This window comes from Prionailurus viverrinus, chromosome X (assembly GCF_022837055.1).
Source record: "Prionailurus viverrinus isolate Anna chromosome X, UM_Priviv_1.0, whole genome shotgun sequence".
NCBI lineage: Eukaryota > Metazoa > Chordata > Mammalia > Carnivora > Felidae > Prionailurus > Prionailurus viverrinus.
The window spans coordinates 7,235,839-7,250,697 of NC_062579.1; the positions used below are offsets into that span (position 1 = coordinate 7,235,839).

General features: G+C 51.3%; 1 protein-coding gene across 3 annotated transcripts in view; it reads right to left on the reverse strand.

Moving 5' to 3' along the window:
* Nucleotides 1-875: 875 nt before the first annotated feature.
* Nucleotides 876-14,859, reverse strand: part of GPM6B (glycoprotein M6B) — a 146,132-nt gene continuing 132,148 nt past the window's right edge. For 2 of the 3 annotated variants that reach the window (XM_047843383.1, XM_047843382.1), the window contains exons 3-7: nucleotides 13,315-13,471; nucleotides 8,491-8,662; nucleotides 6,615-6,688; nucleotides 5,667-5,732; nucleotides 876-2,896 (exon numbers count right to left, since the gene is read on the reverse strand). In XM_047843383.1, the coding sequence (XP_047699339.1) occupies nucleotides 2,747-2,896; nucleotides 5,667-5,732; nucleotides 6,615-6,688; nucleotides 8,491-8,662; nucleotides 13,315-13,471 (619 nt within the window). In that variant the 3' untranslated portion in view covers nucleotides 876-2,746. Of the gene's footprint in view, nucleotides 2,897-4,020; nucleotides 4,439-5,666; nucleotides 5,733-6,614; nucleotides 6,689-8,490; nucleotides 8,663-13,314; nucleotides 13,472-14,859 lie in introns of those variants that run through there. The other variant, XM_047843384.1, reaches the window with a different exon arrangement.

Here is a 14,859-nt window from a genome sequence, read left to right on the forward strand (position 1 = left end):
TCAAGTTCACAAGGTAAAACGAGAGAAATGAAAAATGGCTCCTCTGCCTTCTAGAGGTTCCAATACTTCGTGGTAGGATTACTGTCATTAACTAAAAGATTGCATGTGATCTTATCTAGACAGGATTTATACTTAGCTAATTGTTCAGGGGACTCCTATAACAATCGCACAAAATGCCACAGAAACAGGAGGTATTAGGGCGTGTGGCAAAGAGCACCCTCATTGGGCTCCTGATGGTTCTCCTGCCGAGCCTAGGAAAGGGTGATGATCCTGAGGTGGCACCTCATTTAGAAAGGCAAGGTCTCAGTAGGGGACAAGAGCTGATGCTCAAAAAGGTCAGGTGAAGAAAATCCAAATGCAGACTCGTGCCAACAGGGAAGTAGTTTCCAGCAGCAGAGCTTAGTTTGTTACTTGGGGTTTTCATTTGACTCTGCTTAGAGAGTACCTGCTGGATCGAGATCTTTTACCATTCCCGCATACATCTTCTTTCAGTAGACTTTGACACTTTGGGTTTGTACAGGAGCCACGGGTGCCCAGACCCTTAGGAAGGATGGTCCTTGTTCTTACTTTCCCCAAACCTGAGCTTCGTGTTAACCCCGTACCTATAATTGCTTTCGTTTGTTGAAGTGTCCGTACTTCACAGAACTCTAGAGCTGTCGGTAGCATTTTCATAGAAATGTGATGTCCATACACATGTGAAATGATGATGCGTACTGTTTAAAAATGACACCGTACTGCAGACACAGAAAGATAGTATTTTATGTATGGTAAAAAGGCAAGTGAGTGAAGCTATACTTTTATTGCATTACTCTTAGTACATCCACAACTATTTCCACCTAAATAGATATTTAAAATAAGCATACACAAGTATTGACTATTATCTACAAATATTTATTGTAACACTTGAATAGAACTACAGGAAGCCCTTGGCACTGATAGAAAATATTGATTCACTGTTAGGTTACAAAAATTTATACATAGCAAAATTTAATGCTCTTTACATAAAAAATATTAGACTACTTAAACAAAACTTTCAAAAATTCTTGGTAATGGCTACCAGAATTAGAAAAGTAAAATTAGGCTGTAGACACTGCCTCTTCTAGAACACTGGACTCTAACAGCACCTCCACTGCTGGAAAAAAAAATATTGAAGTCTGTCATGCAACAGGAAAACAAAACTAGCTATTCTGGAACAACTGTTCTACACAGAAGAGAGCTTCTCCCAATTAAAGAAAAAAAAAAAAAGTCAAGATCCAAATAGGCATTTTTAGGCATTAACAACAACAACAAAAAGAATCCAAATGAAATCTTATCCTTGATGTTCAATTTTAATAGCATCTTGACAAAGGTATGCTTCCTTTCATCTTAAGACATTTCTGCACACGTGTATGTTTTAAAATCCAGGAAACAGCCAAACCACAAGTTAATTCTTAACATGAATATACAGAGTTAATCCTATATTATGCAGCCCCTTTTAAAAGCACGGATGCACCCAACGGTTATATGTATCATTTCATAAAGAGCAACACAAAGTTTACCATCACTAATACCCAATACCTCTAATCACTTAATGTTCTGGAACAGAATGATTTAGAAGGCAAGTTTCTTTTGAAAATGGCTTAAACTCAAGGTGGATTTTTTTTTCTTTTTTTTTTTTTTTTTTTTTTGCTGAACATCAAACTTTTATTATTCCAGGAATGATTTAGATTTAAAAAAGGAACTAAATACCAACCCTAATTTAAACTACTGAAGTATTCAAGTCTAGAAAAGTAGGAGGTCTGTGGTCTATTTGTAATTCGGTTTTAGATAGTTGGTATGAAACTGTAAACTTGCTATTGAGACCACGTAAAAATGGTTCAGAACGGTGGTCATTTTAATAAGGTAACACTTCTTAATTCAGAAAAACAGTTGTGGAACCAAGGGCCATGAGGGATTTGGGGGTCTCCTGTTGTAAAATTAAGTTCTTAGAAATTGAAAACAGATACTCATTAAGGCAGAGCTGACATTTATTCCCCAGGACCGACGACGCCACCTGGGCCGTTGGATTAGAGGAAAGCTATTATAGAATTGACTTTGGAAAGCTTGTCGATGGGCCACAATCCAGCTTCCTCAAGGGTAGGTGTAGCCGAATTAGAGTTATCAGCGTTCTTGAAAAATAGATTTCCGACTGGATCGGGAGAGGAACGGGTCCTGGACTTAAAGGGTAGGGACGGCAGCTAATTGAAACAAAGAGTTCAATCATTAAGACTCACATGATCTCGGAACCCAAATTTAATAAATGTCAGCTGTCGGAAATGGTACTCTATTCCCTACCCAGGTAAACCCCGCGGACAGAGGGCACACGTGAATTTACGGTCACACTGCTTCGGGCCGGCCCATCGGCGGTCCCGCTCCAGCAGTATGCCACACGCCCGTGGCCTCTCTCGCGAGGGAGGCTTGCTCTACGGCTAAGTGGGAACAGGCCACCTAGCTCAGAAAGCTGAACCATCGTTTTGTCCAAGTGTTGCCTTTTAAAATGGCTAACGTGAAGCCTCCGGTATCTGCGCTAAAGAAAAAGACTGGCCTCCTGGCAGGTGTTCCTAGAAATCCCTCCCAGCAGCTCGAGACAGACAGTGAAGTGTTTGTACCTCTACATTAGTTTGGTGGGGGGTAAGGGGGGGGCGGGGGACACATCTGGACGGCAGAGCAGCTGTCTGTGGATTTGTCAGAACGGTCACTTCGGCGGCGGTAACGCTCTGGCAAACGTTTATGTGTAAGAATTGAGTTGTTCTTTGGACCGAGACTGGATATCCTGCAGCTCCTGCTCTTCCTTTGCTTTGATATCCTGGCAAGCCTGCATTTTGCTGGCGTCCTTTAAGTAAGCCCAGTTAGAAGACAGTATCATGAGGAAGTGGATCTGGAAGAGAAGGGTGCGCATGATGGCTAGTGAGCATGGCAGAAGGCAAAGCGAGCTGCGAGGCAGGTTAGACGCTCCCGACTGTAAAAAGGGAGAGGGTTATTCTGCATTAATACTCGTTGTGCGAGCAGAGCCGGCGGAGCCCGGCAGCGAGCTCCACGAGGACGCTTACGAGTAAGAGGCGGAAGGAGAGTTAGTATACCAACGTGATGAACTGGAAAACATGGCCCAAGTTGCTGTTAAGAAAAAGCAAACAGGAAGCAGGAGGGGTGTGTGTGTGTGGTGGTGGGACCGTGGGGGGGAGGGGGGGGGAGTCATTTTAAAAACTCGCGCAGACGTTCAGAAACACGGCATGTGCGGAGTTGGAAATAAGTGTAGTGCAAGGTTCTAGCTTGGCGGTGGCTAAAAACCAGTTCCCCAGAGGCCTAAAAGTGAACGATGTGTATTTTGAGTAGATGCGAAACTACACACGTAACACGGAAAACTTACGCGAATGTCAAAACCAATAGAATTAGGAACTAGACGCAAACAAGCATGCGGTCCGTGTTAACACGTTTTGAGCCGGGAAGCTACCTTTTCCGTTGGGTCACGGCCCTTCCTGCCTGTCACAGAATGGAAGAATCCTCATCCTTGACACTTCATGTAGCAAACACTTCTTTCCCACCTAGTTTCCTGGTCTTCCCTGCAAAATCTACACCTCGAGTTCCTCCTCTCTCCTGTTCAACGTAGCGGAGGCTTTCCGACGGCAGGCACGATTGCTCTTGCCGTTAAAATCTTACGTGCGGGTTGAGAGCGGGCTACGAGGAGTCGGTCACTGCTCGCCAAAACACAGGGGCAAGGTTACCCATCCTGTGCCTCTGCAAGGGAGGGCTGTGGTGTGCGGAAAGAACCCTCCCCCCCCCCCCCCCCCCGGTAGAAACCTCTAGCTGACTTACTTGAGGGGCACGTATGGGGCAGTGAACCGGGGAATCAGCAAAAAATTTTGTAATCAACTTTACAATAGGTCCTTTTTTTTTTTTTTTTTTCCAGAGTCTAACACAACAAAACGCAGATCAGAACGGATCTGTCTTCCATCTCCTGTGGAGCACTCCTGTTGGTTATCAAGCAAGCAAAAATAACGGAAAATGCAGGTATTACAGAGTGTTAATACTTCACTTAGAGATACCCCTCAAAGGTCAATTCTTTTTTTTTACCGGATGCTCACCCAATGCCAGTAAATCACTGAATCCTTTTCACACCGTGGAAATAAGCCAGATCTCATGGTTTTGTAATTCACTTAGGGTGAGGCATGTTATTAATCTACAAGGCAAAGTGAGTCGACTAAAGCTATGTACAAATGACTGTAGCAAAACGGTAGCATCTGACTCTGCTTTCATCTGGGGGGGGGAGGTGGGGGGGGGTCAGTGATCTTTCAGGCTACCGCGCAGAGCTGTCTAAAGCTCCTTGTTGGACTTAGGCAATTTAGAATTTAGTGCAGCAGTCTTCCCGACTCTTAAACTTCAAAACAGCATAGTTATATGTAGTAGCCATCATGTAGATCAGCTGGTGGGAGAGAACAAACAGGACAGTGAGATACAGGTGGTCAGGGCCGGTGCCCGCTCAGGCCCCGGGGCTTTCTTTGTCCCCCATTTGTCACCACACAGCTTTTCCTGCATGCCACCCCCCCCCCCTTCTTGTACGCACCACAGGTCCTCACCTCCGCCCTCAGTACCTTTATTAGGAAGACTTGGCTGGGTCCGCAGCCTGCCGCTGGAAGCTAAAGGCCCTGTTTCCCCTCATCTCCCCCCACCCTGCCTCCTCCACGCCACTTAGTCCTCTTTGTGCCTGTGCCTCTGCAAGAGAACAGGTGGCCAGCGTGATTTTAACAGGCCCTTCTGAGGTTTCAGGGGCTCCAAAGAGCACGTGACATTTCCTTCCTGCTCCCCGCATCTTAGATTTCTTGAAATCACAAAGCAGGCCCTCGCGCATTACACCCGGATGTGCGCACGTACACGCAAACATGCAGTAGGCTTGCGCCCCCACAAGATTTGCAGGGTCCCTATCTGCAACTCTCCTCCCATGCTAAAGTGACTCTGTAACCCCCCAAATCACTGCTCGGGGCACTTTCACAGGCACCGGTGGGCAGGCCGCACCGGGGTGACGACGGGGTCTCCCGACTGTCGTCGACCGAGGCACCACGCTGCGTGCTTTCCTGGTTCGGACCGTACACGAGTGTCCTTTCTGCGGGCGAGTTCCTGCCGGGTTTTTTTGGGTTTTTTTTTTGGCTTTTTGTGATTTTGCTGTGCACCTGTTTGCTAACCGCCGTGCCGAATGAAGTGTTCTAGAAAGTCTCGAGCCAGCAAGAGGGCCCCGAGGTGCCACCCGAGCTTCGGTCAGGGAGGAGTGGTACTGTGGTTCAGTGATAATCAGTATATACCAAATAACTGTCTTTAAACAGAAACTCCTAAAACAAGGTCACGTGTTCATCAGCTGGCCGAAAGCGAACCCCCGGTCTCCCCGCAGAACAGGGGCTCAGTGTTTAAGGAGACTTGACAAGAACATCAGTACGTGCATCTATGTGTATGTATACGCATTTCCGGTTGGAAGTTAACCTTTCCTGGCAAAGAAATCAGTAAATGCCTCACGTGCAAGCACGCGCTAGGCCAGCCCAGGTGTCTTGTCCCCACAGAATCCAAATTCCACTACCCTCCAGCAGTGCTGCGTCCCCGAGTTGTCTGCCAGAAGGGAAAGCCAGGAGCTAGACTAGGCCAGCCGGGGGCCCGATACTCACCAGGGCGATGACGGTGGCACCGGCTCCGGCGCAGGCCACAATGAACAGGTGATAGGACACGTAGAACTAGAAAAGAACAGGGCACCGTGTGAGCACTGTATGTGGAAGGACGGGGCCTCTGCCTGTTCGTTCTCCTCGATGGGCGGCGGCCAGACTCCGTGCCAGCGTGCACGGGTCTGGGTCATAGCCCGGCCGCGCCACCACGCGGGAAGCTTCAGAAACTGCTGCGCAGGCCGTGCCCTCCACTAGTCTAACCTCAGTAGCTGGGCCTCCACCGGGAGTGGAATTGCCCTCCGGGACTGCCCCGTGGAGCCATGTTTAAGAACCCCTGCTCGGAGCCAGTATGGACCTTACATACTGGCTAACGATGGAGGCAGGGGCCGATGCCAGGAGTCTCTTAAATATGCAAGCTCCCACTCGTGCATTTAAGAATGTTCTTTTATAGACAGTTATAAACCGATGCCTGAAGAATATTCTGAGGTCTGCTTTTAAACCAAAGCGGGTTAGAATTTATTTACTGCCAGTTAAGGCTGAACGAGAGATGAACTGTGACTAGATTGATAGAAATTGGGCTTAGATACACGTTCAAGGGAATCTTTTCGGTGGAAATTAATTTGCATTTGTTCTGTGATAAATGTCCTACTCTGAAAAGCCAAGTGAAGGTGAAAGAAGGCTGTGGCATGTATTTCCAGATGTGCAGGATTCAAATTCTTGCCCAAAGAGAGAGCTCTCGGTCCATTTCCCACGGTCCAGCCCGCTAGGTGAGGATCCTTACCGTTTTCTAGGTCACAAATGGCCGAGTGCTGGTGATTACGTACAAGGCCGTCTACAAAAAGCTCTCCTTCCTAGCATTTGCACTGGCTCTTGCTTTATCTAGGGCCAAGAGCCCTTTCCTCAGCCTGCTTTGCCAGGTGACTGCTCTAGGCCCCCTGCCGGGGAAGGGTTTACCTCATTGGTGTTGCAGATGTTCTCCAGGGCAGAGCCACAGATTTTTCCTGGGAAAGCATTCCAAGGGATGATACCTGTGAAGTGAATCCCAACACAACGTTCGTCATTATCAGCACACACGGCAGTGCCCCGGGCTCTCGATGGTCCTCACCACTTGGGTTCCAGTTAGAAGGTAATCAATCATCCACTCTGTTCTTCATCGACACTTGCCCTGTCTGCCCTCGGCAGACCAGGCTTTTTAGAATCAATAGCAAGTCCTCCTTGGACAGGAGGACCAGAGCAAAGTCAAGTAGGCCTGAATTGGTTTTCCCTCCAAATTATGCTTTGTTTAGTTGCACCGGTATCTGTAAAACCTGATTTCCAAAGCTGTTTGCCCTAGTACCCATGGATGAACTCTAGTTAAACAGCTGGAGGACAGCCACCCTTGTGAAGCATTTCCTGGTCCGTGGACTTGTTACTGAAGTCCCGAAATGGAGAGTCGGTACACCGAGTTTCAAGGCAGTTATTTGTTATGTAATTTGGATTTTGTAGGTCTTTTACAATTGCATTTTACAGTGGTATTAAAAATCCAATTGGAAATTTAAGAAAGGGACACCCCGTGGAGTCTACACCAATTACTGTGTGCCTCTCACTATAACCTTGACCCTTCCCTGCCATGACACGGCCCCTTGGGTTACTGTTCTGTTCGCTGTCACGTAGTAAGCACATGCTTTTAAATAGGAACGTTACTCTTCTTCTCCCAGGAAGGAAGGAAGGATTTTTGAAAAAGTTGCTGATTTCTTCCCTTCTTGCCATGGGCCACGAATCAGTCTTCATACTTCAGGGGAAGGGGAAAAGACAAGTCTCCACAGTGCTTTCATATACAGAACACTGAAAATATCACTGAGGGCCAAAAAGTTTTAGGGAAAGTATTTACTAAGGCAATGATAGACCTCTATTTACAAATCCTCTTTACACTCTGTTTTCAAACCCTCAGCAGGACCAGTGTGGGGGAACCTTGGTCTTTGTGAAAAAAGAGTAGTGCAGTGGGCAGTGCTGGGCAAGCTTCTGGTTATGTTGGAAGGAAAGATGTTGAAGCCCGGCCCCATGGGAAAAACAAGCAGCACAAATGAAATGGTCCTCTCTCCCCGGCAATCTTCACTGCAGTTTTAATGAAAAGTTCTTTCTCCCCGCCCCCCCCCCCCCCCCCCCCCCCATCTCGCGGTTTCTGCCAAGAACAGGATTTCCTACCATCTCGGCTAAGAAGCACTAATTAAACTCCTTACTTAGGAGGCCGCCTCTCAATTTCATTGACAGGAGGGGCAAGGGCGCCTTCTGGGGCTTGGCAAAATGACCCAGCCTTAGCTGCCTGCTGGGAGGATCCCATTCATTAGAAAATAGGCTTCAAGGGGTTTCCAACCACCGGCTTTGACAGAGTTCAGTCTGGTGACTTTAAAGTACGTCTGGATTTTATGTTGTTTTCCAGTACAGATCAAGGTTAGTCGTCTTTAGAAGACCGGATCTGAAGAGTGGGCCACAGCAATTAACTGGACTGCAGTGTCTATGCAATATTTTGGATGGAAAGGGGAGCGGTACAAAACGGGAAACAACTTGAAAAACAAGTCTGTAGCCTTTTGAGATCCAGGAGTGTTTTCTGATCATAACACACAGCTCCTTTATAAAGCAGTTGGAAAAGGTTCTGTCGCCACATAACCAAAATTTGAACTACAACTAAGAGCCTAAGTGAGGTTTCCCTCCAGAAAACAGAGCACAGGTTATACGAGGAGAAGAGTAAATGAAACCGATCACGATGATTAAAAAGACGGCCCTATAAAATTAAGGTCCAGGCCTAGGCCCAAGAGGAGAAAGGGTCGTCTTGGGCGTTAGAAGGAAGTACCGTATTGCCGGATATCCACGCAGATCTGCTCCACGCCGGCTGTGCCGTTGGTCTGGGGGGACCTGATGACTTCGCAAGTTGACCATATGTTGTAGAACATAAACACGGGCACCGCAGAGAAACCAAACACGCCGAGCCAGGCCACTCCCAGCACGTAGGTGAGGAAAACGAACTGAACCGAGGAGAAGGAGAAAGAATCATCAGTGACCCGGGCAGCGTGCAGGCCCCGGGAGGAATGCTCACGGAGTTGGGGCCGGATACCGGACCTGTGGGATGCATTCCCGGCACCGCCTGGGCCCCCGGAACGACAAGGCAAAGTGGGGGGGGGGGGGGGGGGGAGGAGGAGGGCTGGGGCAGGGTGGGCACGCTCTCCAGAGCTAGAGGACGGAGAATGTTACTGCCCAAAGCCACCACCACCGCGACTGTTCAGGGCCCTGGCTTCCCTAACGAGGACAGGAGACGCCCGGAGGTGATCTCCCTTGTCCGAGATTCCAGAGCCAATCCGAGCACCAGGTACGAGGCCATCCCTAAGTATCGGTTCCACACTTACCATGGGAGAGCAGTGGAGGCTTGGGCAGGCCCCTGAATTCTAAGCTATCAGTTTCTCAAAGACTGCCTTTATTTCACACAACATATGGGCAGTCACTCACCAGTGCTACAGCTACAGGAAGCCCTTTCTCAAAAGGAAGCTGCTAGGTTCAAGATCCTGCGATTTCACTAAAAGCGTGAAGTGTTTGAACCTTTAAAATAGCCTTGAGCACAAACTTCATGCACAGAAGATAAAATTCTCATTTCCCTCTACTTTCCTTCCTAACCTGCCTTGACTACCAGTTTTCAGAGAACTTGGAGAGGCTGTTCCAAAAATGTCATGTCCCGGTATTCATATTTTCAGAATGCGCACCCACGGAGCTCGTAGGCAACGGTTTAGAATTCTAATTTGGCTTTTATTTTTTTAAGCCGATGCTGAAGACCCAAAGCTTCCCTCTGCAGGAACAGAGGTGGCTGAGCCCCGATCAGCCTGGGGGGGCCAGCTCCTGCTGGTCCCAAACCCCTGAAACTGCAGAAATAAGTCACTCTTATTCAAGGCCGTTTCTGCCGTCAGGAACATTTGCATTTCTAAAGAGATCCAAAGAAGCCGATTTCAGCAGTTTCAGTGCTCCCGGATGGGCTACTCCCGACTAGGCTTCCTTTTCTTACCCTTCCCAAGAATACTTTCTTTCTAGTAACACCACAGAGACTTGTAAAAGGGCTGGGGGTTCCCGGCTTGGTTAACCTTTCAGCTGTGGTCTGGACTCCAAAAGGTAGGCCAGGGCCCGGGGGCCAGCGCCCCCTCGCGGCCCGTTCCCGTCATGGCGGCCTGAAGCAGGCAGAGTCGCTTTCTCAGTGCCCCAGGCCTTCTAGGGAACCAAGGGCAGCTTTGCAGGCCCCGGCTTCCAGGTGGGTGGAGCACATTGAGCTTTTGCACCTGACCCGCCATGTGGGCTCCAGCTGTCATCAGGCCTCCCCGTCACCGCCGACTTCTTGACATGCCCCAAGGCAGGGCCGTTCCACGATCTGCTTGACTGTACAGTCAGACCCCCGCGGTCCTGTGGTTACACTCCCGACCACCACCATCCAGCAAACATCACAATCAAGCGAGTCAAATTAATTTTCTGGCTCCCCAGCGCATATAAAAGTCACACTGTAGCCTGCGGAGTGTGCAACAGCATGATGCCTGGAAAAGGTACATACCTCAATAAACTTATACTTGAGTGCTAACCATCATCTGAGCTCTTTCAGGGATTCCAGCCTGTTGACCCTGGCCGAGGTCTTGGTCTTCGCTAGGCTGGCAAGGCGTTTGAGCCCACGGGCCACCCCATGTAAGGACTTCGGGAGCACTCAGTCCCCAACGTGTCCATCAGCCAGATGTGCCCTAGGTCCCGGCAGAGACTGCACCCCTTTATTTCTGAAACTTGAGGGATATAAGTGAGGGGGCAGCTGACCAAAGTCCCCCACTTTTCTGTTGATTTTAGAAAAAAGATGGTCAGGAGCCTAGAGGAAAAAGCACTTCCTTCCCCAAAGTAACCATTCCCCTGACTTCTATAGCACTCACCTACTATTACTATTTTTAAATAACAGGTTTACTGAGATAGAACTTCCCCGTAAGTTGTAAATCCATTTACTCTCAGGGCACCCGTGTGGTTCAGTCAGTTGAGCAACCTCCTCTTGAGTGTGGCTCAGGTCACGATCCCAGGGTTGTGACAGTGAGCCCATCGGGCTCTGCACTGAGAGTGGAGCCTGCTTGGGATTCTCCCCCTCTCCCCCTCCGCCCCTCGGCCTCCTGCTCTGTGCTCTCTCAAAAAAATAAACCCCCCACAACTCATTTAGGCCCTTGTTCTGTGAACCTAACGTGAAACAGCCACCCTGAGGGGCACCCGGGTGGCTCAGTCACTTAAGCATCCGACTTCGGAAAGAGTAAAGGGGCACAGACAGGGCTCGGACTCCCGCAGGACCGGTGTCCACACTGGTATCGCCTCTGGCAGCCCTGCCCTGAGACTGTGACAGTGATGGCCCGGTCTCAGTCGTGCTGCAGGAATTAGGGACCGGCCGGGCCCCTGATGCAGCACCGGCGGGGGCAGAACCAGAGGGGCTGCCTCAGAAACTTCCACAGCTCACCGGGTAAGAGATGCCAGCCGCAGGTGCCACTTGCCATAGGCTGTGGGCCCCGAGCACAGGAGCATAGCGAAAGTGACTCGGAGGTTGGACCTGAGGTTTTAACAAGCTGCACCCTTGGCGGGGGGGGGGGGGGGGGGGGGGGGGCGGTGCTCTCCTTGGGCCCCATGACATTCCTTACTTCCCTGGTGGTGGTGCCTCCTTTGCTTGGGTCTTCCCGGTAGACCGGGCTGTGCCCCAGGGATCTTTTCCCCTAAAACCTCGGTGTCACCTTGTCCGTGCCTGCCACAAGTCTGTCAGCGTCGGCCCCAGTGTTCCCAGAAACCCCAGCCCAAGTTCCTCGGTGACACACTAGGTGACTGCCCGTGGACACCAGCAACGGTCTGACACCGAAAGAACAAGCAGCCTCCTCGACGGGCCGCCAGGCCAGAGACCTGGCGCTCATTCCCTCCTGTCACGCTTAGTCCCACACACCAACCCTAGCGTTTGGCTTGCCCCCACTCCGAAGGTGTCCCCCGTCCCCGGAGCCTAGCTGGGATCCCTGCCGCTCGTCACAGCCTCACACTGGCCTCTCGCTCTCCCTCCCTGCCATCCTCCGTGCTCTCCTTCCTGAGTGGGAGCCTCCCATTCCCCGCCCCTCTTTGTCACCTTTGTTCGTAGCCAGGCACTCCGGGCCTTTGCGATCTGGTCTGTCCCGTCCCCCTGCAGCTGTCGTTTCCTTCCTTCTTCACTAGACCCTTCTGGTCCGGCAGGGGCACACTCCTGGCTCCCAGGAGCACCCCGCTCTTTTCTGGGCCTCGGCCCTGCCCCTGCTGGTTCCCAATCCCCCCACCTGAGCTGGCCACAGAGCACCCCCCCCTCCCCCCCTTACTGTGCGGGCAGCATCGATGCCCCACTGCCTTGTGCTCCTGTCTGGATTTCTGTCCCCGGCCTGTTTGGCAAAGGACTCTGAAACTTGCCAGGAACCAAGGGCCAGACAGGGAAGCAGCAGGGACGGTGCATCTCAGTAGTTTCCTTAGGACCAAGGTCGCTCCTGGGATGAGCAGTGGCCATGGCCACCCAGGGTAAGACGGGGCCTCCGCACCGTGCCACGGGGCACACACCTGCTCACGGGGAAATACGCTACAAGCTGTGGTCCTCCGAGGAGGAAGGAGGGTTTTTCTGACTGCTGGGCCCCCCCTGGCATTTGAAGCCAGACCGTACATCCTTTCTTCAGCGAGACCAGAAAGTTCCGTCAGCACCCAGACTCCAGGGAGATGCTTGATGTGAACGCACCATTTACGAACTCAACGTGCCCCACATCCGACTCCATACGTGCCTCTTCCTTCCCAGCCTCTCTGCCCACCACTGAGTTTCCTTTGGTGACGCGGCCCTTTGTCAGCCTGTCTTTTAACGAGCTCTTAAGCTCTGTCCTCCTCCAGACCAGAGGCCGGCAAACGCCGGCAAGAGGCCGGACGGGGGACAGTTTAGGCCCCGAGGGCCACATACCGGCTCGGTCTCAACTCTTGAGCTCTGCCGGGAGAGCGTGAAAGCAGCCACCAACGGCGTGGATGTGGCCGGGTGCCCATCATACGACGCTCACCAAAACGTGAATCTGACATTTCCATGGATAATTTTCCCCACCAAGTTAAGGACACATAGCCATTCTTAGCTCGTGGGCTGCACGAAAACAGATGGCAGGCCAGATTGGCCCCACGGGCTGGCGTTTGCTGCGAGCTTCTTGAGGACAAGAGCCTGTGACTAGCAAATACCCCGCCAGGTGCTTGGGAGGAGCAGTGCCTGGGACTTCCAAGGAATCGCGACAGTTGATCCCGGCACACGGTCTTTAGGGCCACAGTCCGTGTTCCAAGACAAACGCAAGGGGGCGCGGAGACAACATGGCAGTTCCCTCCTTTCACAGTGAGAACTTTCTATCTGAAAAAACCATCAGGGCCCTGACGGCCTGTATATTCATAAGGGAAATGCTTGGTGCTGCGGCAGCAGGCGTTAATCATCAGCAAGAATGAGATGTTGGAAATTGTTCCATCTCTGCAACTCTAGGATGTACGAACAACATCCGCGTCGCGGACGCTCCGTCCACCCGCCATCGGCTCATAGCTTTGACCAAATACAAAGGGAGGCACAGGGGCGTGGCCCTGCTTGTGGGTCACATAACCAGAGGCTCGTACTCACCATCCCACTGATGCACCGGCCGCAGGCGGTTGTCTTAAATTCGCCGTGCAGCTCCTTCACGGCGCTGGTGGTGTAGAAGCCTTCTGCCAGCAGAATGATCCCATACAAGAAGAAGAAGGACGCGATCCCGTAGATGACATACTGCACCAGTTGTATTCTGCGGAAAGGAAGGCGAGATCCAGAAAAGGGAAGTGGACCACGGGGCGAGGGCAAGATGTTTGTGCCACCGGAGGGCGACCACGACGGTGGTCAGGTCCCGTGACCCCTCCCATCCCAGCGACGGCTGCCGTGGGCTCATGCGGCATTCGAGGCCGGCCTCCCTGCCCGCGCCACAGCAACCTGGGCCTCTCTCCCAAGGTGGGCCCAAGGGTCAGATGGACAACCTCTCCAGGCAAGGGAGAAGTCTGCCTGGTCAAGGGCAGAGGCCCAGCTGTCATCTTTTAATATGCCCCAAGTCCTGTGCCGTGAGGATCAGAATCCTCATTGGGCGCGTAAGGACACACAGGCATCGACCGCGAGGTTAAGTGACTCCTCCAAGGACACGCAGGGAGGGGCAGAGCCAGTCTCTGAACTCTGCTCTAAGGACCGCACGTTCTTTCCGCCATAGCAAAACACCTCCCCACCAGGCCTAGTGCTTCTTGGGACTTTAAGAGCCATCGACTGGGATCACTAGCTAGTTAGATCGGTGTACGGCTCTCAGGATCAGTTTTGGTAGGTATTTCTTGGACTTCCTTGCACACAGCTGACACTCAGGGAGCGCCTTGTCCTGGCTGGGGGTCCTTGCCACCTCCCCCACCCCCACACATTCCTGTGGATGTCATTTGCGAACACGGAACAAAACAAAAGACAAAGAAGAAAATTCCCACATCACTGGAAGGACTCTTCCAACATCATTCCATTATTGTTCAATAAAACCGCCTGCCTTTTGCAGCTGGGAGAGAAGCTGCTTATGGTCACAAGACGCCTAAATGTGCGGTGAGACTTTGGCAGTCAAGGAAAGAGCAAGACCGCACTGAAGGAAATGGAGAAAAGGAGAGTCTCTGCAGGGGGCTGCTGGGCCTCCACTGAAAATTCCAGAATGGGCAGCCAGAGACTTGGGGCTAAGGCCCTGAAACGTCCCCTTTTCTGCATCAGAGGATGCTCTGGGATTCGTTGTCCTGGAGGAGGAAGAACACTGCCCCTGCACGCTGAGAGTTGGGGCAAGTCAACAGGGTCCCTCGCACTCGGGGACGGTCCTTTCCCGCAAGGACCCCGGACGGCATCGCTACTTAGGAGCTAGGGAGACGGTCTCTGGCGTGACCACCTTGCCACAGCCCCACCACGTGCACGGCTTGTGTGTGTGTGTGTGGAGTCCTGTGTGTCCCCCTTGCAGTCCTAGGACGCCCCTGGGGCCAAACGCTCACTGCCTACTTGGCCCTTTCCTTTTTTCCTCCTCTCATGCGCTTTTTTTCCATCTGCCTGCAAGGAAGCTTGAAGGAAAGCATCCGTTTCCTGCCAGGAGAGCTCACTGGTCTTTTCGAAACCATCACGGGGTAGTTGCACTTG